The sequence below is a fragment of the Perognathus longimembris genome, chromosome 27 (assembly GCF_023159225.1).
Source record: "Perognathus longimembris pacificus isolate PPM17 chromosome 27, ASM2315922v1, whole genome shotgun sequence".
NCBI classification, from domain to species: domain Eukaryota; kingdom Metazoa; phylum Chordata; class Mammalia; order Rodentia; family Heteromyidae; genus Perognathus; species Perognathus longimembris.
In genome coordinates this window covers 4,769,572-4,791,888 of record NC_063187.1, presented here as the reverse complement: position 1 = coordinate 4,791,888, position 22,317 = coordinate 4,769,572, and the positions used below count along the sequence as shown (strand labels likewise).

At 56.6% G+C, this 22,317-nt stretch overlaps 3 protein-coding genes across 8 annotated transcripts in view; 1 reads left to right on the top strand and 2 right to left on the bottom strand.

The window, feature by feature from the left end:
* Lrp6 (LDL receptor related protein 6) overlaps positions 1 to 89 on the bottom strand; it is a 78,331-nt gene extending 78,242 nt beyond the window's left edge. For all 4 annotated transcript variants that reach the window (XR_007209276.1, XR_007209277.1, XM_048335254.1 and 1 more), the window contains exon 1: positions 71 to 89. The gene's annotated coding sequence lies outside the window, so the exon portion shown is untranslated. The remainder of the gene's footprint in view (positions 1 to 70) is intronic.
* Mansc1 (MANSC domain containing 1) overlaps positions 1 to 12,567 on the bottom strand; it is a 32,170-nt gene extending 19,603 nt beyond the window's left edge. The window contains exons 1-4 of one of the 2 annotated variants that reach the window (XM_048335256.1): positions 12,517 to 12,567; positions 11,687 to 12,008; positions 10,590 to 10,733; positions 8,565 to 9,390 (exon numbers count right to left, since the gene is read on the bottom strand). In XM_048335256.1, the coding sequence (XP_048191213.1) occupies positions 8,603 to 9,390; positions 10,590 to 10,733; positions 11,687 to 11,909 (1,155 nt within the window). In that variant the 5' untranslated portion in view covers positions 11,910 to 12,008; positions 12,517 to 12,567 and the 3' untranslated portion in view covers positions 8,565 to 8,602. Of the gene's footprint in view, positions 1 to 8,564; positions 9,391 to 10,589; positions 10,734 to 11,686; positions 12,014 to 12,516 lie in introns of those variants that run through there. The other variant, XM_048335257.1, reaches the window with a different exon arrangement.
* Borcs5 (BLOC-1 related complex subunit 5) lies at positions 6 to 21,832 on the top strand. 2 transcript variants are annotated; one of them, XM_048335258.1, is made up of 6 exons: positions 6 to 11; positions 2,640 to 2,642; positions 15,080 to 15,177; positions 17,879 to 18,019; positions 19,829 to 19,986; positions 20,704 to 21,832. In XM_048335258.1, the coding sequence occupies exons 3-6, from the start codon at positions 15,123 to 15,125 to the stop codon at positions 20,923 to 20,925; spliced, it is 576 nt and encodes a 191-aa protein (XP_048191215.1). In that variant the 5' UTR covers positions 6 to 11; positions 2,640 to 2,642; positions 15,080 to 15,122; the 3' UTR covers positions 20,926 to 21,832. The 2 variants fall into 2 exon arrangements, with proteins under 2 accessions (XP_048191215.1, XP_048191217.1); XM_048335260.1 differs by lacking the exons at positions 6 to 11; positions 2,640 to 2,642 and adding an exon at positions 14,930 to 15,040 and having other exon boundaries at positions 15,082 to 15,177.
* The last annotated feature ends 485 nt before the right edge of the window (positions 21,833 to 22,317 follow it).

Genomic DNA, 22,317 nt, shown 5'->3' with positions numbered 1-22,317 from the left:
CAGCGGCGGGGGTGCTCGCTCATGCCGCCCGGCTCCCCGGCCCGAGAAGAAGAAAGGAGCCGGTCGAGGCCCCGCGCGCGCGCCGCCGCCGCCGCCGCCGCCGCCCTCTCTACCGCGCCGCCCCGGCCCGGTCCCGCGCGACGCCGGCGTCGGCTCCCATCCCGCCGCCGCCTCCTCCTCCGCCTCCTCCGCCTCCTCCTCCTCCTCCACCTCCCCTGGCGCCGCGCTGCCCAGCGCCGCTCCTCATTCAGCCCCGGCCCCTCGCGCAGCGGAGCGGCGGCGCGGCGGACGACGCGCCACGACGCACGACGACGCACGACGCGTGACGACGCACGCGCGTAGCGCCGCCGCTGCCGGCGTCTCCCTCCGCGCCGCCGCCGCTCGGCGCCGCCCGCGCAGGCGCAGAGGTGGGAAGCGGCCGCGCCGCACCGAGGCCTCACGCCGTCTCCCGGAGATGGGAGCGCACCGGGGAAAGGCCGGCGGCTCGCCACGGGCCGTCCCGGGCCGCGCGCGTTCCGAGGGGGACTCCTTCCCGGGCCGGCCCTCCCCGCGGAGGGCGTGTCCGACGTCCGCGGAACCCCGAGGGAGTGGCCGGGACTATTTTCTGCGGCTCGGCCGGGCCGCCGCCGCCGCCGCCGTCGCGGCCACCGCCGCTCTTTGTGCGCCCGGCCCCGCACAGGCAGGTGGGGCTGCGGAGGCCTCGGGGCCCGGCGTCCCGGCGGCGCTCCGAGCCGCGGGTCCGGGATCGGTGGGTGGGTAGGACACAACCACCTCCGACGGCGGGACTGGGGGGGCGGGAGGGACGGCCCAGGACTGGGATGGGACGCGGTCCCGGTGGCGGGACTGGAGAGGGGCGGCATGGTGGCCGCACAGAGGAAAGGAAGGTTCCAGAACTAGGCGTGCACATCTCCACTCCCCGTGTGCACGACCACACGTGCACCTCAAGACTTTGGAGTCACGGCTGCCTCTTCCCGCTGCCCCCCCACACCCTTCCCCGCAGCAGGTGGGCAGGCGCCCCCCCCCCCACTCCCCAAGCAGGAACCGGTGACACTTGAGGTTCCCCTGCAGGCTTGGGCAGGAGGCACAGTCCCAGGTAGCCTGGTGACATTGGGGTTCACCTGTGTGGGGTAGGAGGCGCCGCCTCAGGTAGGAGCTGGTGATATTGGGGTTCACCTGTAGTCGGGTAGGAGGCGCCGCCCCAGGATGGAGCTGGGGTTCACTGGCAGGCAGGAGAGCACCTGAACCAACCAATGTAAGGATTGTAGTAAGAGCTTTAGACATTTTTTTTTCCAGTTGACCTTTAAAAAAAAAAAAGTGAAACCTAAGTACAGGTGGCTCACACCTGTAATCCTGGTTACTTGGGAGGCTGTGATCCACCGGATCAAGGTTCAAAGCCAGCCTGGTTGGAGACCCTACCCCCTTCTGTTACCCAAAAAGCTAGACTCAGCGGGGAGTGCCTGTCCTGTGGTGGCAGCTGCCTGGGAGGCTGAGGTTGGGAGGACTTAAGGTTCCAGACCCCCTGAGTGGAAGAGTTGGGAGAGACTTCTTCATCTAGGCAGAAAGAGGCTGAGCTCAGCATGGGAGTGCGCCTCTTAAATCCCAGCTATCAAAAGAACCCCGAAATAGGTGAATGTTGGCTCAGGTGTACACCCCAGGAAGAGAAAGGACACCCTAGCTCAAAAGTAACCAATTTGTGTCAGATGCTGTGGCTCTCGCCTATGATCATAGCTACTCAGGAGGCTGAGATCTAAGGATTTCTGTTTGAAGCTAGCCTGGACAAGAAAGCCCATGAGATTCTTATTTCCACTGAACCCTGAAAACACTGGAAGTGGAGCTGTGGCTTCAGTCCTTTTTTTTTTTCCTTGTCGGTCATGGGGCTTGAACTAAGGGCCTGGGCACTGTCCCTGAACTCTTCAGCTCAAGGCTGGTGCTCTACCACTTGACTGTGGCTTCAGTCTTTACAGCTCCAACCTTGCGCAGAAGCAGCTAAGGAACAGCACCCAGACCCTTAGTTCAAGTCCCAGCAGTGGCACAAAAGTGCATTTAAGAAAAAATATGGATATGGAAAGGGGGCTGGAGGTGTAGCTGAGCCAAGTGTGAGGTCCCCGGGTACTGCTTGAGTGGGTTGAAGACCTACCTGAGCTCCTGCAGCTAGAAATGATAGGGGTGGGGGAGGGGATAGGGAGATAGCAGACAATTTAATTGCCTTTATTTATACCCAGGCTGGCCATGGGGGTGGGGGGGGCCCTCTGTTTCACCCTTGAGCATTGGGGGCACTTGTTCATAATCAGGTTGGCAGATGAGCACGTGGGATGGGTGCCCAGGAGGGAGGGGTGCCCGTTCATGAAATAAGAAAAGTTAATATCCAGGCACCTGTTGTGCTAGCTACTCAGAAGACTGAGATCTGAGGACTCTGATCCAAGAACCACTTAAAAGCCACAAATGGAGCTGTGTCTCACATGGTAGAACGCCAGCCTTGAGCAGAAAAGCCAGGGAGAGCACCCAGGCCCTGAGTTCAAGCCCCAGCTCTGGTGTGTGTACACGCACATACACACACGCACACACACCAACACCAACCTCTGATTTCCTACAAAGCTCTGTATTTGTAGGAAATAACGCTATAAGGGGTGGCAGGCTAGCCAGTCTCCCCTTCCCCTCATGTGACTGAAGACAAGGCGTTCTTTGTATTATACTTTATTTACTTATTTATTTTGTCAGTCCTGGGGCTTGAACTCAGGGCCTGGGCACTGTCCCTGAGCTGCTTTTGCTCAAGGCTAGCGCTCTACCACTTCAACCACAGCACGACTTCTGGCTTTTTCTGTTTATGTGGTGCTGAGGACTTGAACTCCAGGCTTCACACGCACTAGGCCAGCACTCTACTACAGAGCCACGTTCCCAGCCCCCTACTTTTATTTTTTTCCACATTAAGAATATTATGGGTGGGGGAAAAAGAAAAACATGCCATCTGGAAGCTAAACAAGGAGGTTTTGTTATGTAGATGCAGAGAGCTCTTTAACACCTTTTAACTGGGTGAGTGACACCTCTCTCCCCACCCATGGTGGCTGTAATTCATTCACAAGACACCCTGGAGCCTCCTTACCCTGCGCCTAATCTCTCATCTTTGGCACCCTGAGAACTGGACTTCCCCACTTGTGTGAGTCACCCCTGCTAACTAATCTCCCAGCCTCGCCCACTTTCTCGAGGCACTCTGTGAGCGGGTGTCTGCAGTCCTCCCCAGCTCTGTCTCTCCCGTCCCATGGAGGCGCTGTGCTGTTGGAAACTCAGGTACCTAGTCAGTACGCCATGGCTATTGTGGAATTCCATGTCCAGATCAATGGGGCTTGGCCCTCGTCCCTGCCCCCTCCAGCCCCGAGGGCAGGTGCGGGAGGGGAATCTGCAGGGAGGGAAAGAGACCGTAGCCCCCATCCACCCGCAGGATCTGCCCTCGCAGATAAAAGAGGAGGAAACCAATCCTAATGGAGTATCTCACTCAGAGTCTCCCAGGCAGGCGAACTGCAGCGCTTGGGAACTAGCTTGGTTTTTTTCACACATGCACACACACACGTTACTCCTGGACAGGTGCCTTGGTGGTCTCACTGGATGGTTGGACCCTCCCACCTTTAATTCTCCACCCAGGAACTTGGCCCCAGACCTCCGGCCTTAGCCTCTGTGTCCAGCCGGGAGCCCCACACCCTTCCCAACCCAGGGCCAAAAGTGCTCCACACCAATCCCAATCACGCCTCACGCCTCACGTCTAGGTGGCCCCTGTGCAAACGAAGCCTCCACTGCCCACCCTACTTGGGAACTGAGAGGACTGAGCAGGAACCAGGAGACTGAGCCCCTTGCCTCCAGCTGGGAGTGGGAGTAAATATGGGGGCCTCTGGTTAGTTACACACACACAGCCCCCGGCTGGCCTTTGGAATCATTACCATTTTAAAGCATTTTGACTGGGCGGGGGTACTGACTGAATATGAAACAGTAGATCACATTTCCCCTGGCAGACACAAAAGTATTTGTTTTCAGTTTGTTTTCCTAAGTCTCAGTCAGGGACATAAGGGCCTCATTAACTTTACTACAGAGCGCGATTTTGGAGATAGTGACTTTTCCAAAATAGTTTTCACCGTCATTTTTATGTGTGTTTTTTTTTTAAGTTAAGCACGCACCATCCAGTCTTCATACTTGTTTTTCTCAAAGTCTGATTCCCCCCCCCCCCCGCCCCGCACTGCAGGGAGGAGATTGGGGGGAGGGTACACCCCACTAGGGAGCCGGCTGGGTTCCAGTTAAAGGTGGGTGAGGTTAGGAGAGAGGATGGTGGACAGCCCAGACCAAGTCCCGGGAGTGCAGAACTCTCCTGGCTTTTTGGCTGTTGTTTTGGTCGGTTGTAGAGCTTGAACTCAGGGACCGGGCATCATCCCTGAGCTCTTTTGCTCAAGGCTGGTGCTGTAGCTCTTTGAGCCACAGCTCCAATTCCCACTTTTTCTGCTGGTTCATTGGAGATGAGAAGTCTCAAGGCCTTTCCAGCCCAGGCTGGCTTCCAATCACAATCCTCAGATCTCAGCCTCTGGATTTTTTTTTTCTCCCTCTTCAAAAGATATTTGGTTCGCTCCTCTCTCAAATGTTCAGGTTGTTGCTGATGTTGACTGAGAAGGATTTAAAGAGAGCGAGATGGACAGCAGCGAATCAGGGAATGGCCATGCCAGTCCAGGAGGCAGGGGTGGGTGGGTAGGGCTGGCAGGCTGGCTGGCTCTCTGTGCCTGCGTGCACAAGTGCGGCTGTCCTGCCCCTTCTGTTCTGGAACTTGGAAAGGGGGCCTGGTGCAGCCACATCTAATGCCACAGATCGAGCAGCAAGGAAGTTTCCTTTACCATTAGGCTCAGCATGGTAGCACACACCTGTCATCCCAGCGACACAAGAGTCACACTCCTAAGAGTGTATCCAAGTCCAAAACCGGCCCTGAGTGAGAAGTAAGGCTCTGTCTGAGAAATAACCAGAGAGGAGTGAGGGCATGGCCCAAGCGGTAGAACACCTGCCTGCCTAGCAAGTGCAAAGCCCTGAGTTCATCAAACCCAAGAACCCCTCACCCCCCCCCAATTAAATCACATCATTCATCAAGTCATGCTTGTGTCAGTCATATGTCTAATTGTCTGCTATGGTTCATTTGTCTCGTTTCTGGGGTCGTCTTGCTTGCCAGTTCTTGCCTGCCTACACACTGATAAACTTACACATTTGCTCGAATTCTATTTTCCTCTTCAATGTTTACATTATCCTGCTCGATTTCCTCTCTCTGTGTGTCTTTGTCTGTCTGTCTGTCTCTCGGCTATGTGTGGTCCATAAGTGTGGGGACTTGGATGTTAGAAGTGAGGCCTTAAGGGCCGCAGAGATCTGGAAGAGACGAGCATCGCTAGGAAAACCTGTCCATTCCGTCATCTCTCCTTCCCCTGGCTCCCCCTGCCTTCCCTCCTCCCGCGGCCCCCTCTCTCCTCACTTCCCATGGGAGCCAAGCCTTTGGCAATGGGGCAGGTGGAAGCTGCTGTTGGTTTCCAGCCTGCCCGGCTGAGGAGGGTGGGGCAGGTCTGGCTGATGACCAGTCTCCCCGCTCTGAACTCTTCCACTCTCTGTCTGGCTGCATTCGGGCGTCGCTTGCTCTAAGGCCACGGCCCCCAGCGCGCTGGGAATGCAGAAGACGTTCAAACGAACCAGAGTTTATTGACTGTGTGGACAGAGGGCGGGCGGAGGGAGGACCAGGCCGGACCGGTCTTTCCGCTGTCTAAGCTGGATTTTCTAATCCTTTTCAACGCTGTAATTAGGACGTGATGAGGGGAAAAATGGGTCTGTGATCTAGCCACCGGTGGCCACTGGCATGTGGGTAGAGATGAGCCAGGAGTGGATGTCTCCAGGTTCCTGAAACATTGCCAGGAAGATGGAGTGTCCACATAAAAGGTGGAAAGCAAATCGGGCACTGGAGGCTCACGCCTGTCTTCCTAGCTACTCAGAAAGCTAAGATCTGAGAATCATGGTTCAAAGCCAGCCCCCTGGTCAAGGAAGCCCATGAGACTCAACCAACAGAAAGCCAGAAGTGCAGGTCATGGCTCGAGTGGTAAAGCACTAACCTTTGAGTAAGAAAGCTCAGGGACAGCCTCCAGACCCCCAGTTCATCCCAGAACTAATGCAAACAAAACAAAACAGAGAAATGTACACACTGCTCTACTATGTAACTGTACCCTTTATGCACAACACCTTGTCAAAAAATTTGTGTTCAATTAATAAATAAATTAAAGAAAAAAAGAAAACCAATTACAAATTTAGAAGAAAATGAAAAACAAAAAAACAGAAAATGAGCTGGGTTCTGGTGGCTCCTAGCTACTCAGGAGGCTGAGATCTGAGGATGGCAGTTCAAAGCCAGCCCAGGCAGAAAAGTCCCCATGAGACTTATCTCCATTTAACCACTCAAAAAACCAGTAGTGGAGCTGTGGCTCAAAGGGGTAGCACACTAGCCTTGAGCAAAAGAGCTCAGGGACAGCACCCAGGCCTAGAGTCCAAGCCCTATAACCAACGAGAGAGAGAGAGAGAGAACTGGTGAAAACAGAAAGTTGCGGAGATAATTCTGTTAGATAAAGCCGCTATCTTTTGTTGGTGGTAGTGGTGGGGCTTGAACTTGGGGCTTGGGCACTGTAGCCACCCTTGGGGGCAGGGGACAAGAGCTGTTCCTCCTACAAGGCCTGCCATGAATGCAGGTACCCCCCCCCCCAGCCCCATCCCAGCTCCTCTATGGCACAGCCAGGTGGGACCCTATCCAGCTTGGGGCTTGAAGTACTTGCTCAATTAAATCGACTCAAGGTTTTTATTTATCCAACCTTCTGAGAGCACCAAGGAGGAGGAGGAAGGCTGTGGAGAGCCGGTCAGGCCTTCACGGACTCTCTGGCTCCTGCTGCCCCCTAGTGTCCTGTGATGGGACAGCGTTCTTCTCTGCAGTCCGGTTTGTCTTTAGGAGCCAGGTCTGTCTTCAGAAGGGACTCAGGAAACCTCTTGTTTTTGTGGATCAAGCACCTTAAAATCCCGAGATGATGGAGCCGGAATGTGGCTTACCGGCAGAGTGCTTGCCTAGCATGCATGAAGCCCTGGGTTCGATTCCTCATAAAGAGAAAAAGCTGGAAGCTGTGGCTCAAGTGGTAGAGTGCTAGCCTTGAGCAAAAGGAAGCCAGGGACAGTGCTCAGGCTCTGAGTTCAAGCCCCAGGATTGATAAAAAAAAAAACAACCTCCAGAGACGAGATGTCTGAAGGACCCATCTTGACAAGCTGCCTCCCCTCTCGTTTCTCTCTGTCTCGCAAGCATTTCCCAGCAATTTCAGCAACGAACCAAAAGAATCATAATAATGACAGCATGCTAATCTTGGTGCTGTGTATTATTTTATTACAATTGCTCCCAATCAAGCTATATAACTGATTGCAGATCAAGCTCAGATAAAGGTTTATAAATAACATGCGTCAGTGTTAAACTTCGGGTATGCTTAGAACACTTGCACACTTGAGAGTCAGAACAGAAGCTTGGCACTAGTGGCTTACACCTGTCATCCTAGCTACTCGGGAGGCTGAGATCTGAGGCTCGAAGTTTGAAGCCAGCTTGGGCAGTAAAGTCTATGAGGCTCTTGCCTACCATTAGCCAGCGAAAATTGGGAAGTAGAGCTGTGGCTCAAGTGGTAGAGCGCCAGCCTTGAGCGGAAAAGCTCTGGGACAGCGCCCAGGCCCTGAGTTCATGCTCCAGGAAAACAGGAAGTTGACTAGGCCAGCTGTGGGAACCGACTTCTTCATGGGGCTCCTGTCTGCTGCCATGCCCCCCCAGCAGATGACAGGAAGGGAGCTGAGTCCCACTGGGAACCCACACGTCCATCCTCCCATCATTTTGTTAGTAGGAACACACTGCGAGCCATCTGGCTGGAGGCGAAGACATTTCAGAGCAGCAGGAAATTCATCCAGGTCTTTATTTGGAAGGGAACACATCGGGGAATAAATTTGATTGAGATTCATATAAAAAGAAATGCAACGCCCTTGTCACCTTGTCATCATTGACCTGACCTGCAACCAGGCTCGCCGAACTCTGCAATTGACTCCACAAGTGACGTCTCTACTGGACGTAGAGTTTTATTCTCAGCTAATTAGGGACGGATCACTCGAATGACATCATTTGGTTTATTTTCTCCTTCAAAACAAAATACTGAGAAAGAAAAAGATGGTAGTGGGGGTATAGTTGAGAGGCAGACTATCTGCAGAGCACAGAGCATAGCCCTGAAGAAAGGAGAGAGGGAGGGGAGGAGAGGAGGGGAGAGAAGGAGAGGAGAGGAAAAGAGGAGACAGGAGAGAAAGCACGGGAAAGAAAGAGAGGAAGGAAGGGAGAGAAGAGGGGAGGGAAGAGAAGGGCAAAGGGAGAGAAGAGGGGGAAGGGAGGAGAGAGGAGAGGGGAAGGTAGCATGACCAGGCAAGAAGAAGGGGAAGGAGAGGGAGAGGAGGAACGAGGAGGGGAGGAGCAAGAAGGGGAGGGAGGCTGGTGGATTCCCAGCCTTCCACACTAGGAGAGGACCCGCGGGTGGGCGTCCCGTGGCGTCCCTCAGATGCCCACGTAGATGCCGTTGATCAGGTAGTCGAGGCGGGAGTAGGGCCTGGTACGAAGGGCCTGGAGCAGCGCCCTGCCCAACAGGAGGAGGCCCAGGGCCAGCAGCAGAACACCCGACAGCAGGGTGCCCAGTAACAGCCACCTCTCAAAGGGGAGGCCACCCCGGCTCTGCTGAGCGCCCCCCAGAGGGGGGGAGGGGTACCCCCTGGCTTCCCCGTGTCCCCAGGCCGGGGAGAGGGTGGTAGGGCCTGGCACGGGCCTGGATGTGGCTCCTGGGGCCTCTGCTTCCCAGGTGCCCTGCACCTCCTCCCCGGGAGCCAGAAAGAGGGTGCTGGGAACCACTGCTGCCGAAGTCACTGCGTGTGGCAAATCTGCAGACACGGGAGCTGTGGGGGACTGGGAAGGCGCAGGGGGTGTCTGCGGGGTCCCCGGAGTATGGGAGGGCTGGGGGGCTGCAGGGGGCTCAGGGGTGACAGGGGCTGAGACTGCAGGCTGGCTGGGAGTGGCCCGTCCGGGTGTCGAGGGAGAAGGGGCAGAGAATGGCAGGGGACCTTGGGAGCGACCCTGGGGCCCCCGTGGCCCCCAGGGGTACGTTTGGAGGAGCTGCTGCCAGTGACTTGAGGTTTCGGGCATCTGAGAAGACGCACCCCTGCCCGAGGGGTGGGTAGGCCCTGGGTGGGTGGGCCCCAGGGTGGAGGGGGTGACTGAGGCCCGGCCAGGGGAGGGGTCTTCGGCTGCCAACTCTTGAGGTCGCACGGCAGCTCCCATCGACGTGCGGGCATCTGAACAAGTCAAAGGAGAGGCTGGGAATGTGGCTTGCACACGGCTCAAGTAGGGTCTGGTTTGCGGGGGTCGGTAGGGGTGAGCAAGGAGCGTCCTGACAATAAAGTGCAGAGAACCCAGCACACGAGTGTGCAAGGGGTGTTTCTACCGACAAGAAAATCCCAGGCGAGTGGGGCGGCCAATGAGTGAGAATGTAAGAGCAAACAAGCTGGGTATCCTGACACACGTGAAGCCTCGGATCTGTGTAAAGAGCTGGAGGTGGGGCTCAGGCGTTCCAGAGCCAGCCTGGCACGCGCAAAGCCTTGAGTGCAAACTCCAGGGCCTCAAGGAAGAAATATTGCATAAGCAGTGGGTGGGGTGGCGCATGGCCCTTTTTGTTTTTAAATGAAAGACATGTGTACCTTCTGTGTGTGTGTGTGCGTGTGCGTGCGTGTGTGTGTGTATGCATCTGTGTGTCTGTGTCTGTGTCAGGACTAGGACTCAAACTCAGGACCTGAGGTCCCCGAGTCTTTTTGCTCAAGGCTAATTCTCTACCATTTGAGCCACAGCTCCATTTCTGGCTTTTCTTTTTTCTGTTTTCTTTTTCTTTTTTTGGTGGTTCATTGGAGATACGGATCTCAAAGACTTTCCTGCCCAGGCTGGCCTTGAACCGGGATCCTCAGATCTCAGCCTCCTGAGGAGCTAGGATGACAGGCGCCCAACCTTCCTGTGTACCTTTCTCTCCTCATAGGAAGGTACAAACAGAGTTAATTAAACAAGTGCTTTCACTGGAAAACACATTTTGGTGTAAGGAAATTCAACTTGTGCCAGGTACAGGTGGCTCACGCCTGTAATCCTTGCTACTTAGCTACTCAGGAGGCTGAGATCTGAGGATCAAAGTTGGAAGCCAGCTCAGATTGGAAACTCCCTGAGACTCTTATCTCTAACAAAGTACTCAAAAAAGCCAGCAGAAGTGGTGCTGTGGCTCAAGTGGTAGAGCACCAGCCTTGAGCAAAAGAAGCTCAGGGACAGCGCCCGAGCCTGGAGTTCAAGCCCCAGGACTAGTGCCCTCCACCCCACCCCCCAAAAGTAAAGAAATTCAAATCGTGCGATAAGTGTTTCCCATTTACTTAAGGAGCCTTCAGGAGAAACTTTCCCATAGAAACTGGGTCCATGAGGAATTCTAATCACAGGAAACCAGCGCACAGGTCTGCCTTACCTGGGATTACTCTGTGTGTGCTGAGTCCCACTGCCGCAGTCTTGAGGGGACACGACACCTCCTGGGGACAGAAGAACAGGTAACAGTTGGGCTGTCCAGCTGCTTTCCGGGCGTCGAAAATCATCAGATTGCACGCTTTGTCCCCTGCAATGGAAAGTTTGACAAGCATGACGACTGAGACAGGATTTCACCTCCCCGCCAGGCCAAGCCGGAAAAGCCTGGCTAGCTGAGTCCTTTCCTTCTCCTCCCCTTAGTTGTGCAAAGCAATGTTAAAAGACATCTGAATTCAGAAAGCTTTGGCAAAGTGAACGTGTGTGTGCGCGCACACGCACGTGCATACCAATGCTGGGCTGGAACTCAAGGAATTGCACTCTTTTTCCACTCCAGACGGGCACTCTACTACATGTGCCACACCTCTATTCCCATCTTTTTGCCAGTAAGAGTCTCTCAGATTTATCTGCCCCAGATTGTCTTCAAATCTAGATCCTTGGGGCTGGGACTATGGCCTAGTGGCAAGAGCGCTTGCCTCGTATACATGAAGCCCTGGGTTCAATTCCCCAGCACCACCTATATAGAAAAGGCCAGAAGTGGCGCTGTGGCTCAAGTGGTGGTAGAGTGCTAGCTTTGAGCAAAAAGAAGCCAGGGACAGTGCTCGGGCCCTGAGTTCAAGCCCCAGGACTGGCAAAAAAAAAAAAAAAACCCAACAACCACCACCTAGATCCTTGTATCTCAGGCTCATAGGTAGATATTACAGGTATGAGCCACCAGTGCCTGGCAAAGGATTTTTGTTTGTTTGTTTTTGTGCCAGTCCTGGGGCTTGAATTCGAACTTCAGCACTGTCTTTGAGCTTCTTCTGCTCAAGGCTGGCATTCTACCACTTGAGCCACAGCTCCACGTCCAGCTTTTTGGTGGTGTCCTGGAAATAAGACTCTCACGGACTTTCCTTCCCCGGGCTGGCTTCAGCCCACGATCCTCAGATCTCAGCTTCCTGAGTAGCTAGGATGACAGGCGTGAGCTGTGTCCGGTATATGTACCCCCACCACGACACCCTCTGCGCCTGTGCCCTGGGGACACAGGGCACCGCGTTCTTCCCTGACCTGCGATGTTCCTGGTGGAACAGCAGCTGTTGAGGCAGTCCTCCTGAGAAGCGACATGGGTGGGCTCGTTGCCCCTGATGCCTCTCGCAAGCGACGACTGGATATCAATGACCATGTCTTCTAGGCTCTGGGACAGGCACTTCTGGCCGGCCGACAGCCTGAGGGTCAGCAGACTGAGGGTCACCAAGGCGTAAGTCCAGCCACAGTCCTCCCTGAGCTGCATTGTGGACTTCAGTGTGATCTTAGCCCTCAGAGGCCGAGGGCTGCACCCCTGCAGCCTTAGCCGGCCTGGAGAGGTTTACACAGATGAAGAAATCTCTTTCTAGAACAGAAACAGAAAGCCATCCGTGAGTTTTATCTCTATTATTTATCCATCTACCTATCCACCCACCCATCTATCTATCATCCATCCATCTATATCTATCTACCTTCTTATTTTCGCCAATCATGTGGCTTGAACTCAAGGTCTGGGCACTGTCCCTGAGCTCTTTAGCTCAAGCCTGGCACCACTTCATTTTCTGGTGATTCACTGGAGATAAGAGTCCCACCGACTTTCCTGCCCTGGGCTGTCTTTGAACCACAGTCCTCAGGTCTCAGCCCCCTGAGGAGCTGGGATGACAGGCGGGCGGGAGGTACCAGCCACCTGGCTGGGTTTTGTCTCTTTGAACAAACCAAGAGAGAAATACTTCAATCTTTCAGCCCGGGGTGGGGTGGGGGGATGGACTTAGGTTAGGAAAGACATAAAGAAGTAACTCTGCACCTACAGTGGCTGCTTGGGGACCACCATTTAAGACCCACCCAGCCCAGCCCAGAGCCAATGGGCACAGCACCTTGATTCCACACGTGACTAAGCGCTGACTGCCCGCGGGGGCGGAGTGGGGGGTCCCGAGCGGCGGGGATCTGACGATCGATCGATCGCGGGAGCCCAGCGGAGCGCCCCGATTTGCACAAGGCCGCTGGGGCTCCGGGGGCGCGCGCGCGCGCGCGCGGGAGCGCGCACGGGCCAGTTCCTGCTTCCGCCTGGGGCGGAAAGTTTGCTGTGGGGACCGTGTGTCTCGCCGGTCCCCGCCCGGGCTGCCCCGCCCTGCAACCGGAGCCGGAGCTGCTGCACCCGGACCTGCTGCACCCGGAGCTGCTGCAACCAGAACTGCTTCCCAGCGAGGCCTGGTAGCTCCCACCCCACAATGAACCGGGGCACAGCCCTCTGCCCACGGAGTTCACCCACAGACACCCCCCCCCCCATACACACACACCTTGTATCCCAAGCCCAGGGTCAGATGCTCCCAGAGCATGGTCTCTGGGCACCACCCGTAGAACGCAGAGTGCTCAAGTACTCTTTTCCTTTATTTTGTGGCACCAGGACTTGAACTCAGGGCCCTCCTGCCTGCCAGCCAGGGGCTGTCCCGTTTGAGAGGGTCCCCACGTCCTTTTGCTAATGTAGCTTATGTGTGGTGTCACCCAGTGTTTCCCATTTTTGCAGGCCTCAGATGTTGCTCTCATCCTACCTCTACCTCCCCAGTGGCTGGGATTTTGTGCATCCCAGCCCGCCTGGAGTTGACAATGTGTGTGTGTGTGTGTGTGTGTGTGTGTGTGTGTGTGTTGGTTCTGAGGTTTGAACTCAGGGCCTGGGTACCATTCCTTAGCTTTTTGCTGCAGGCTGGCACGCTACACGGTCAGCTCTCTGTAGGATTTCCTGTGGGCAGAGATGGGCTACAGTGGTTAAAAAACACTAACAGCATCTATTACAGGTGAAACTATATGCCCAACACCTAATGCCATAATCATTTAACCAAAATCCATTTGCTACCCAGAGACTAGTAATCCTAGATACTCAGGAGGCTGAGATCCAAGGATCACAGTTCCAAGCCAGCCTGGGAAGGAAAGTGCATGAGACTCTTAATCTCTAATTTAGCAGCAAGAAGCCAGAAGTGGGACTGTGGCTCGAGTGGTAGAGCATTAGCCTTGATTAAAGAAGGAGGAGGAGCAGAAGGAGGAGGAGGAGGAGGAGGAGGAGGAGGAGGAGGAGGAGGAGCTCAGGCACAGCACCTAGGGCCTCTATTCAAGCCCTGTGACTGACAATAAAAATAAAATAAGGGGGCTGGGGATATGGCCTAGTGGCAAGAGAGCTTGCCTCGTATACGTGAGGCCCTGGGTTCGATTCCCCAGCACCACATATACAGAAAACGGACAGAAGTGGCGCTGTGGCTCAAGTGGCAGAGTGCTAGCCTTGAGCAAAAAGAAGCCAGGGATAGTGCTCAGGCCCTGAGTCCAAGCCCCAGGACTGGCCAAAAAAAAATAAATAAATAAAATAAAATAAGGGCTGGGAATATGGCCTAGCAGCAACAGTGCCTCACCTTGTATACATGAGGTCCTGGGTTCAATTCCCCAGCACCACATATACAGAAAATGGCCAGAAGTGGCTCAAGTGGCAGAGTGCTAGCCTTGAGCAAAAAGAAGCCAGGGACAGTGCTCAGGCCCTGAGTCCAAAGCCCAGGACTGGCCTAAATAAATAAATAAATAAATAAATAAATAAATAAATAAATAAATAAATAAATAAAATAAAACAACTAAAAAAGAAAAACACATTGCAGGCGCCAGCAAATGTGGATGAACCAGGACGTTTCATCTCCAGATAACCCTTCCCCAGGCATAGCTTCGCAGTGATCTTCGCCCCACACGCAGTACACCCCCTGAGAAGCGCCGCCAGTGATTGCTTTGTTAGGGCTGTGGGTTCCAGTCCTGTCAGTACAGCGCTCTGTGAGCTGTGAACTGGGTTAAAGCGATCCACAGGTGGGCGGCGCTTACGGCGATCGTGGGCGGGGCCATAGCCCATGGGCGGTCCTTGCGGAGGATTCATGGGCGGGGCAACAGCAGATGGACTTGCTTGCAGAGAAGCGTGGGCGTGGCCACGGCGGTGGGGCGGTGCTTGCCCACGGGTGTGGGCGTGGTCACGCCCAATGGGCGGAGCTGACAGGAAATGTGGGCGTGACCAAATTAGGTGGGCGTTGCTTTGGGTGGGCGGGACTACGTCCTCTGGAGGGTGCTTTCCGAGTGGGCGTGGCCACAGCAGGTGGGTGGTGCTTACAGATGAGCGTGGGTTTACTGGCTTTTGGGGGCAGCAGTTCAGGCTCCCAGGTGCTCTGGTCCTTTAAGGGGGCGTGGCCACGCCTTTCCCTGCTCCTCCTCGGGGCGGAGGAGGGGTGTGTCCTGGCCTCCCGACCCGGAACTGAAGCCCGCTTCCCGGAAGCAGAGCGCCGGGGCGTCTGACCCGGAGTGGAAGCGGCGGCTCCTGCCGTCGCCCACTCCCCGCCTCCGTTCTCTGGGCTCCAGCGAACCCGGGAGCCGCGGGCCAGGCCGCGCCTGCCCCGCACTCGGGGCCTCGCCGCCCCCCAGGCCCCAGCCCAGGCGCGGCCACCCTCCCCGCGCCGCCGGAGCCATGGGCAGCGAGCAGAGCGCCGAGGCCGAGAGCCGACCCAGCGACCCCAGCTCAGGTCGGTGCTCGGGGCCCGGGGCGGCGCCCGAGCGCGGCCTCTGCCGGCTGCCATCTCCCGACGCGGCGAGGCGACTGGGTTAACACGGCTGGCGGAGGTCCTCGGTGCGCGCGGCCCCGGGATGACACGCAGGGTCCCCGGTGCGCGCGGCCCCGGATGGCACGCAGGGGCCTCGGTGCGCGCGGCCCCGGGATGACACGCAGGGGCCTCAGTGCGCGCGGCCCTGGATGGCAAGCAGGGTCCCCGGTGCGCGAGGCCCCGGGATGGCACGCAGGGGCCTCGTGGGGGCGGCCCCAGGATGACACGCGGGGATCTCGGTGCGCGCGGCCCCGGGATGGCACGCGGGGTCCCCGGAGCGCGCGGCCCCGGGATGGCACGCAGGGGCCTCAGTGCGCACGGCCCCGGGATGGCATGCAGGGGCCTCAGTGCGCGCGGCCCCGTATGGCACACAGGGTCCTCGGGTGCGCGCGGCCCCGGGATGGTACGCGGGGATCTCAGTGCGCAAGGCTTCAGGATGACAGGCGAGGGTCTGCGTGCTCGCGGCCCCGGGATGACACGCGGGGGCCTCGGTGCGCGCGGCCCCGGATGGCACGCGGGGATCTCGTTGCGCAGTGCCCCGGGATGGCACGCGGGGTCCCCGGTGCGCGCGGCCCCGGGATGGCACGCAGGGGCCTCGGTGCGCGCGGCCCCGGATGGCACGCGGGGGCCTCAGTGCGCACGGCCCCGGGATGGCACGCAGACGCCTCGGTGCGCGCGGCCCGGGGATGGCACGCAGGGTCCTCGGTGTGCGCGGCCCCGGGATGGCACGCAGGGTCCTCAGTGCGCGCGGCCCCGGGATGGCACGCAGGGGCCTCGGTGCGCGCGGCCCCGGATGGCACGCGGGGGCCTCAGTGCGAGCGGCCCCAGATGGCACGCGGGGATCTCAGTGCGCGCGGCCCCAGGATGACACGTGAGGGTCTGGGTGGGCGCGGCCATGCGAGGCTCCTGGATAGCACCCTGCAGTCCCAGTGGCACTGGGGTGGTGGGAAGGGAGCCTTGGTGCATGCGGTCCTGGAATGGCTGTGTCCTTGTCCTCCACCTGGACACAGCTGGGTTGCCCAGCACTGGAGGTCAGCATGCTGGAGGGTTGAGGGTTCAGGAGGCCACTATCCCCTGTGTCACCATGTCATCCATTTATAAGACAGCCAGGGACAGCTCAGGGGCTCCTCAGCCACCTGAGTGCGGGACCTAGGGAAGACAGAAACTGCTGCTCAGAAAGAGGAGCAAGCAGGCCTGGGGCCTGACTGGCACGTGGGGCAAATCTTGGAGTGGCACTGGGGCAGATCTGGGGCCAAGTGCTTTGCCTGCACGTCTTTTTTAACCAGTCCTGGGGCTTGAACTCAGGGCCTGAGCACTGTCTCTGAGCTTCTTTTTGCTCAAGGCTAGCACTCTACCACTTGAGCCACAGCGCCACTTCTGGCTTTTTTTTTTTCTATATATGTGGTGCTGAGGAATGGAACCCAGGGCTTAATGCATGTTAGGCGAGCACTCTACCACTAAGCCACGTTCCCAGCTCTTGCCTGAACATCTGTGCATCTTTATGAGGCCCCATTTTGAATAAGACAGCAGAAGCTTCTCCAGAGGATGTTGGAAGCCTTTTTTTGTTCCTCTGGGGAAGAATCATATTAGATTTGTAGCAGGAAAGCTCTCTGGCATTGCTTTTGTAAAATGCAATGCACATTTCCAGGAAGAAGTTAAGGAACTTTTCCCAGGGAGGAATAAAGGTAGCAGGGATGGATTTATTTTTTCTAAAAGCAGTGTAGGCAGAGCTTCAGGAGACCAAAGCTTCCAGAAGACCCTTGAACCCTTGAGATAAGACTTTGATGACTAGATTTCAAAGGTTCATATGTGTATTTGGAGAGTGACAGGGCATGGGGACCCCTTTAAGGCTTGAGTCTCTTCTGCCCAGCCAAATTCGACCAAGTAATAAAGCTCCACTGTCCGGAGGGCTTGCTGGTGAGTCTCCTCTGCTCCAGGCACAGCCCACCCAAGCTGCTTCCCACCGCCATCAGAAAGCCCATGTTACACAACCCAACTTGTGTGCCGGGGGGTGGGGGGGTGGCAGGAAGATAGATCGATGTCATAAAGGCAATGGCTGACTGCACGGGCACATTTTATAACTCAGCATGGAACATCCAGGCAGATTGTGTTTTTAATTTCTCCTTGGATTCCAGATCCTCCGGACTTAATAACAGTCAGGGAAGTGAAGGTGTGACCTGAGATAGTGGTGCAGAAACCGAGTCAGGAAAGCACCGGAGGCTGTCCCAGATTGCCGGAGGCTGCAGAGGGGAGACTCCAGCATGGCCTGCCGAGCTCGGTTAGGAGCTGCAGGTGGAAGGCCTGTTTCTGAGGCCCCGGGACAGGCAGCAGTAATCCACAGGCTCAGTGGAGGCTGAGGCAAACATGCAGGGGTCTGAGACTGCTACCCAGGCGGGTTGGCTTCAGGGTTCCCGGATGGATGTACCGTTTGTACCGTCTCCCACAGCGGTCCTCCTCTTTTATCCTGGTGCCCCAGTTCTCGGCACGCACTCTGTGTGATGTGAGAGTGGGCTGTCGAATGGCTTTCTGACTTGTCAGGCCAGCGCTGCAGAGTGACTGTGTAAGGTGGGCGAGGCGTGGGACCGCCGGCAAGCGCTCCTGAGCAGCGTGGCTTCCTTTGCAGTGACTCCTCCTGCCAAGCACAGAGCCAAGATGGGCGACATCGTGGTGGTGGCACAGGGCTCTCAGGCCTCAAGGAACGTCAGCAATGACCCTGACGTCATCAAGCTGCAGGAGATCCCAGCTTTCCAGCCCCTTCTGAAAGGTAAGCACTGCTGCCTGCGTTTCCTGCTGGCGCTCACACACACACACACACACACACACACACGCACACACACTATGCAAATGTAAGTGTAGGAGAGTCGGGCTGGACTGAGAGCTCACTCCCATAGCTCTCTCCCCTTTCCCCATGGCTTCACTCTTTCCCAAGGTCGTTCTCCCCTCCAAGGTCAAGTGGGAACTCTAAGCCCTCCTCCCCAGGAGCCCTGCCCTCCTGCCTTGTGGCCCCTCTGCCACTAGGTGTCAGCAGACCAACGTGTCTAGTGTTTCTGAGGGCCAGGGGCATTGAGTGCAGTGTCCTGATTTCCTGTAAACCAGGTCACAACTCAAATCAGCGCAAGCCAGTGGGAAAAGCACTCACAGACTGTGACATGCTGGCTGTTATGACAGAAGCCACAGGAAGCACGTGACTGACCTTCATTTTTTATTTTATTTTATTTTGTTGGTTGTAGGGCTTAGGCTCAGAGCCTGGGCACTGTCCTTGAGCTCTTTTGCTCAAGGCTAGCACTCTACCATTTGAGTTCTGCCATTTGGGGCATTTTGGTGCATCAGAGATGAGGAGTGTGTCACAGGCTTTCTTTTTTTTTATTTATTAATTGAACACAAATTTTTTGACAAGGTGTTGTGCAAAAAGGGTACAGTTACATAGTAGGGCAGTGTGTCCATTTCTTGTGATATCTTACGCCCTTTTTTCTATCCCTTCTCTAGGTCAGGTAGACTTATATACAATATACAATGTGTCAAGAACATATACAGTAGCCACGTGGCCGTGCCCAAGAAAGTTCGCCTAGGGCTTTAAATGTAATGTCGATATTAGACCATATGTCGACAGTAGTCTTATATGAACGTACATACATAGCTTTTGAGCTATTGTATTCCCCTGAGAGGTCAATTTTTGACCTTTATATGTTGAGTAATTGTTTGGTTTTAGTTACATACTGTTGGGTCGCTGCCCCAATCTGTGGGGAATACCATTTGACAAGCAGTTTTTGGTTTCACAGACCTGGTCTCTACTGTCTCTCCGTCTCCCTTTGTTAACAGTCATATATCAGGGAGATCATGCCCCTTTGTTTTGTGTGTTCTAGGCTTGTCTCGCTCCACATTATTTGTTCGAGTTCTGACCATTTCCCTGCGAATAACAATATTTCACCATTCCTAATCGCTATGTAGTATTCCATTGTTGCAGGTTTTCTTGCCTGGGCTGGCTTTGAACTTCAGTCCTCAGACCCCAGCCTCCCGAGTAGCTCGGATGACAGGCATGAGCCACTGGCGCTTGGCTGTGACCTTCATTTGGGGAGAGGGAACTATTGCCAGCCTGTCTCTGTGCGCCCATAAATAATGGAGTTTACCGGGAGCAGCTCCAGGGCCCATCGCTGGGTGGGTGGCTGCATATGGCGGGCACTACTGGGCGGCAAGAAGCCCAGGGTGCCCTCTGCACCTCCGTGGGGGCGCCCACGGCCACCACAGTAAGACAGCCTGTGGAGGGGGCAGCCACACTTGTGGGGGTATCGTGTTGTGACTTCCTATACCTTGTGATTCTCCAGAATGCAGACAGTATTTATAAGCAAGGCCCAGAGCTCCCCCCACCAGCGCCAGGCTGGGGCTCTTCCCGGCTGTGAGCTGGTGTGAGCTGGGCGCTTATGGGTAGGTGCTGTGAGCTGGTGCGGGATCGGGTGTCCCCTGGCCAGCCCCCCAGAAGATGCGGGCTCAGCCTGGCCCGGCCTGTGTTTCCCCCCGTGTGGCAGGCTGGTCCAAGTGTGGCAGTAACCCCCGCCCCCCCACCACCCCCGTTCAGGGCTCCTGAGCGGCCAGACCTCGCCCGCCAATGCCCGGCTGGAGAAGCTCGACCCCCAGCAGGTGCTACAGCTGTGCCTGCGCTACCAGGACCACCTGCACCAGTGCGCCGAGGCCGTGGCCTTTGACCAGAACGCCCTGGTCAAGCGCATCAAGGAGGTAAGGCGCTGGGGTCCCTGGGCCCCGCCATGCTTGGAGCGCATTCCACGTCTGTTTCTCCCTCCTCGGCCTGAAATGATGGACTGGGTTGTGACTGCTTACTCTGAAACAGGAGACCTGGGTAGCACACTGCCGAGACACGCAGGGAAGACGTTTCCAGAACACGTGGAGTTCCCTTGCTGTGTCACGCGTGGCCGAGGGCGTGCAGCCTTTTCACAGACTTCCCCCTCTTTTGTGATGAGAAAGCCAGCCTGTTCCATGGCGGCAGGAAAGGTGGCTGATTGTGTCCCATTAGTGGCAGGAAGTGTGGTTAGGTTGTGGTCCATAGTGGCAGGAAATGTGGCAGGATTGGGGCCTGTGGCAGTGGGAAACAAGGCCGGGATGGGCTGGTTCTGGCCTGCCTGGTGAGAAGGTAAACTGTGGTTTCCTTGGGCCCGGCCCCCCAGTTCCTTCCCCCCGCCCCCCAGCACTGCCCTGCCAAGACCCAGAAATCCTGGACGAGGGCCCAGTCCAGTTTATTCCCTGCCTGTTGTAAATGCAGGCGAAGCCGAGCATTTAAATGAGATTGAACTCCGTTCTGGTTCTGCGCACTGACACGCGAGCGAGCGTGAGCAGCGCCATCTCCCCTCCCCTCCCCCCCTTTGCTGAGACACCCCGTTTGGTGGCCCGCAGGAGTCGTGAGGGTCACGGCCGTCGTTTCTGCTTCGCCCCCTGCAGATGGACATGTCGGTGGGCGCCCTGTTCAGCTCCATGCAGGAGCGGCAGAAGCGCTACGCCAGGTACGCCGAGCAGATCCAGAAGGTGCACGAGATGTCGGCCATCCTGCGGCGCGTGCAGCTGGGCATCGACCAGACCCTGCCCCTCATGGAGCGGCTCAACAGCCTGCTGCCCGAGAGCGAGCGGCTGGAGCCCTTCAGCATGAAGCCCGACCGCCTCTAGGGCGCCCATCCCGGAACCAGGGGCCCCCCAGGGCTGCTCCCGCCTCTTCCCTTCCTCCACCCAGCCAGGTGGATGCAAGTGGCCCAGGCCTGCCCGCCCCTCCCCACCTCCCCATCTGGGCACTGGGGTAGAGGTGCGCGGGGAGCAGTGTGGCCTCCTCAACCCCCCTTCTCTTGTGGGCTGCGCCACACCGAGGCCCCTCAGCTGGGGTTGGGATGTTGGCATCATTAGGAATTCTTGAAAGCCCCGGGCCATGTTATTTTTAATCTAGCATTTAAAGAAAATTGAACCTGCACCCCTGTGGGGATGGGAATGAGTGTGCAGAAGGAGAGGGTGTGAGAAACTGTGAGGGGTACCCGTGTGGGGGTGCTCCAGGCTCCCGAGTCGGGCTGGGAATGGACAGGTCTCGCGTCACTGGGTCTGTACGCTCCCCGCCCGTCGCGTGGAGTCTGTCCTGTGAACACTGGAGCCGTGGGCTCCTTGCGTGGCGCGTCTTTCTTCCCTGGGAAGCCAGGATGGGGACTTGGGACTCTGGGCACCCCCACCCCCGACTATTACCAGGCCTCCAGCCGCCCCAGCACCCCACTGCGCAGCCAGTGGCCCTGTCCTGGGACACTGGGAGCACAAGGCCCCTGCGGGGTCCCCCATGGCCGAGGGGGCTCTAGGAGTGCGGCCTCGGCCCCTCCCCCCACGTTCCTGCAGAACCTCGTCTTGATGTCCAGGGCAGGCGTCTGGGAGGGACATGGCACCCCCACCCTGCCCCAGATCTCACTCAGCCACACCTAGTTTAGCCTTCCTATGCTTTGCCTGACTCTAATGTTGGGTTTTTGGTAGAAATGTGTTTTATTTTAAAACAGGTCAATAAAAGGAGCGATCGCGTACAGAAACGGCTTGCTCCGTGACGTGTTTGGTGCCTCACTTTCTAGAAGCCAAATCCACCGAGTCCCCTCCTTGGGTCACTCCTCAGAACAAGGGCTCTTCCCAGAGTTCTCTGCGGCCGGGCGCCAGTGGCTCCGCCTGCCCTCCCAGCCACTTGGGAGGCTGAGATCTGAGGGTTACAGTTCAAAGCCAGAAAAGTCCAAGGAGCTGTGTCTCAAGTAGTAGAGCGCCAGCCTCAAGCAAAACAGTTCAGGAACAGTGCCCGGGCCTTGAGCTCAAGCCTCAGGACTGGCGCGAGTGTGCGCGCACACACACACACACACACACATTTTTGTCTTGGGTGTGCAGGGGACATTTTTGTTGAACCTTGCTAGGCAAAGTGCTCTGCCACTGGGCTTCGCCCCGCTCAGCTTTTTTTTTTTTTGCCTGTCGTGGGGCTTGAACTCTGGGCCTGGGTGCTGTCTCTCAAAACTAGTGCTCTACGACTTCCGGCTTTTTCTGTGTCTGTGGCAC

Excerpts from the sequence above, each read along its gene's own strand:
- Borcs5 (XM_048335258.1), top strand. The coding sequence starts at position 15,123 with ATGGGCAGCGAGCAGAGCGCCGAGGCCGAGAGCCGACCCAGCGACCCC. Across the intron at positions 15,178-17,878 it reads ACCCAGCGACCCCAGCTCAG|TGACTCCTCCTGCCAAGCAC; the intron begins GTCGGTGCTCGG and ends CTTCCTTTGCAG. Across the intron at positions 19,987-20,703 it reads TGGTCAAGCGCATCAAGGAG|ATGGACATGTCGGTGGGCGC; the intron begins GTAAGGCGCTGG and ends CGCCCCCTGCAG.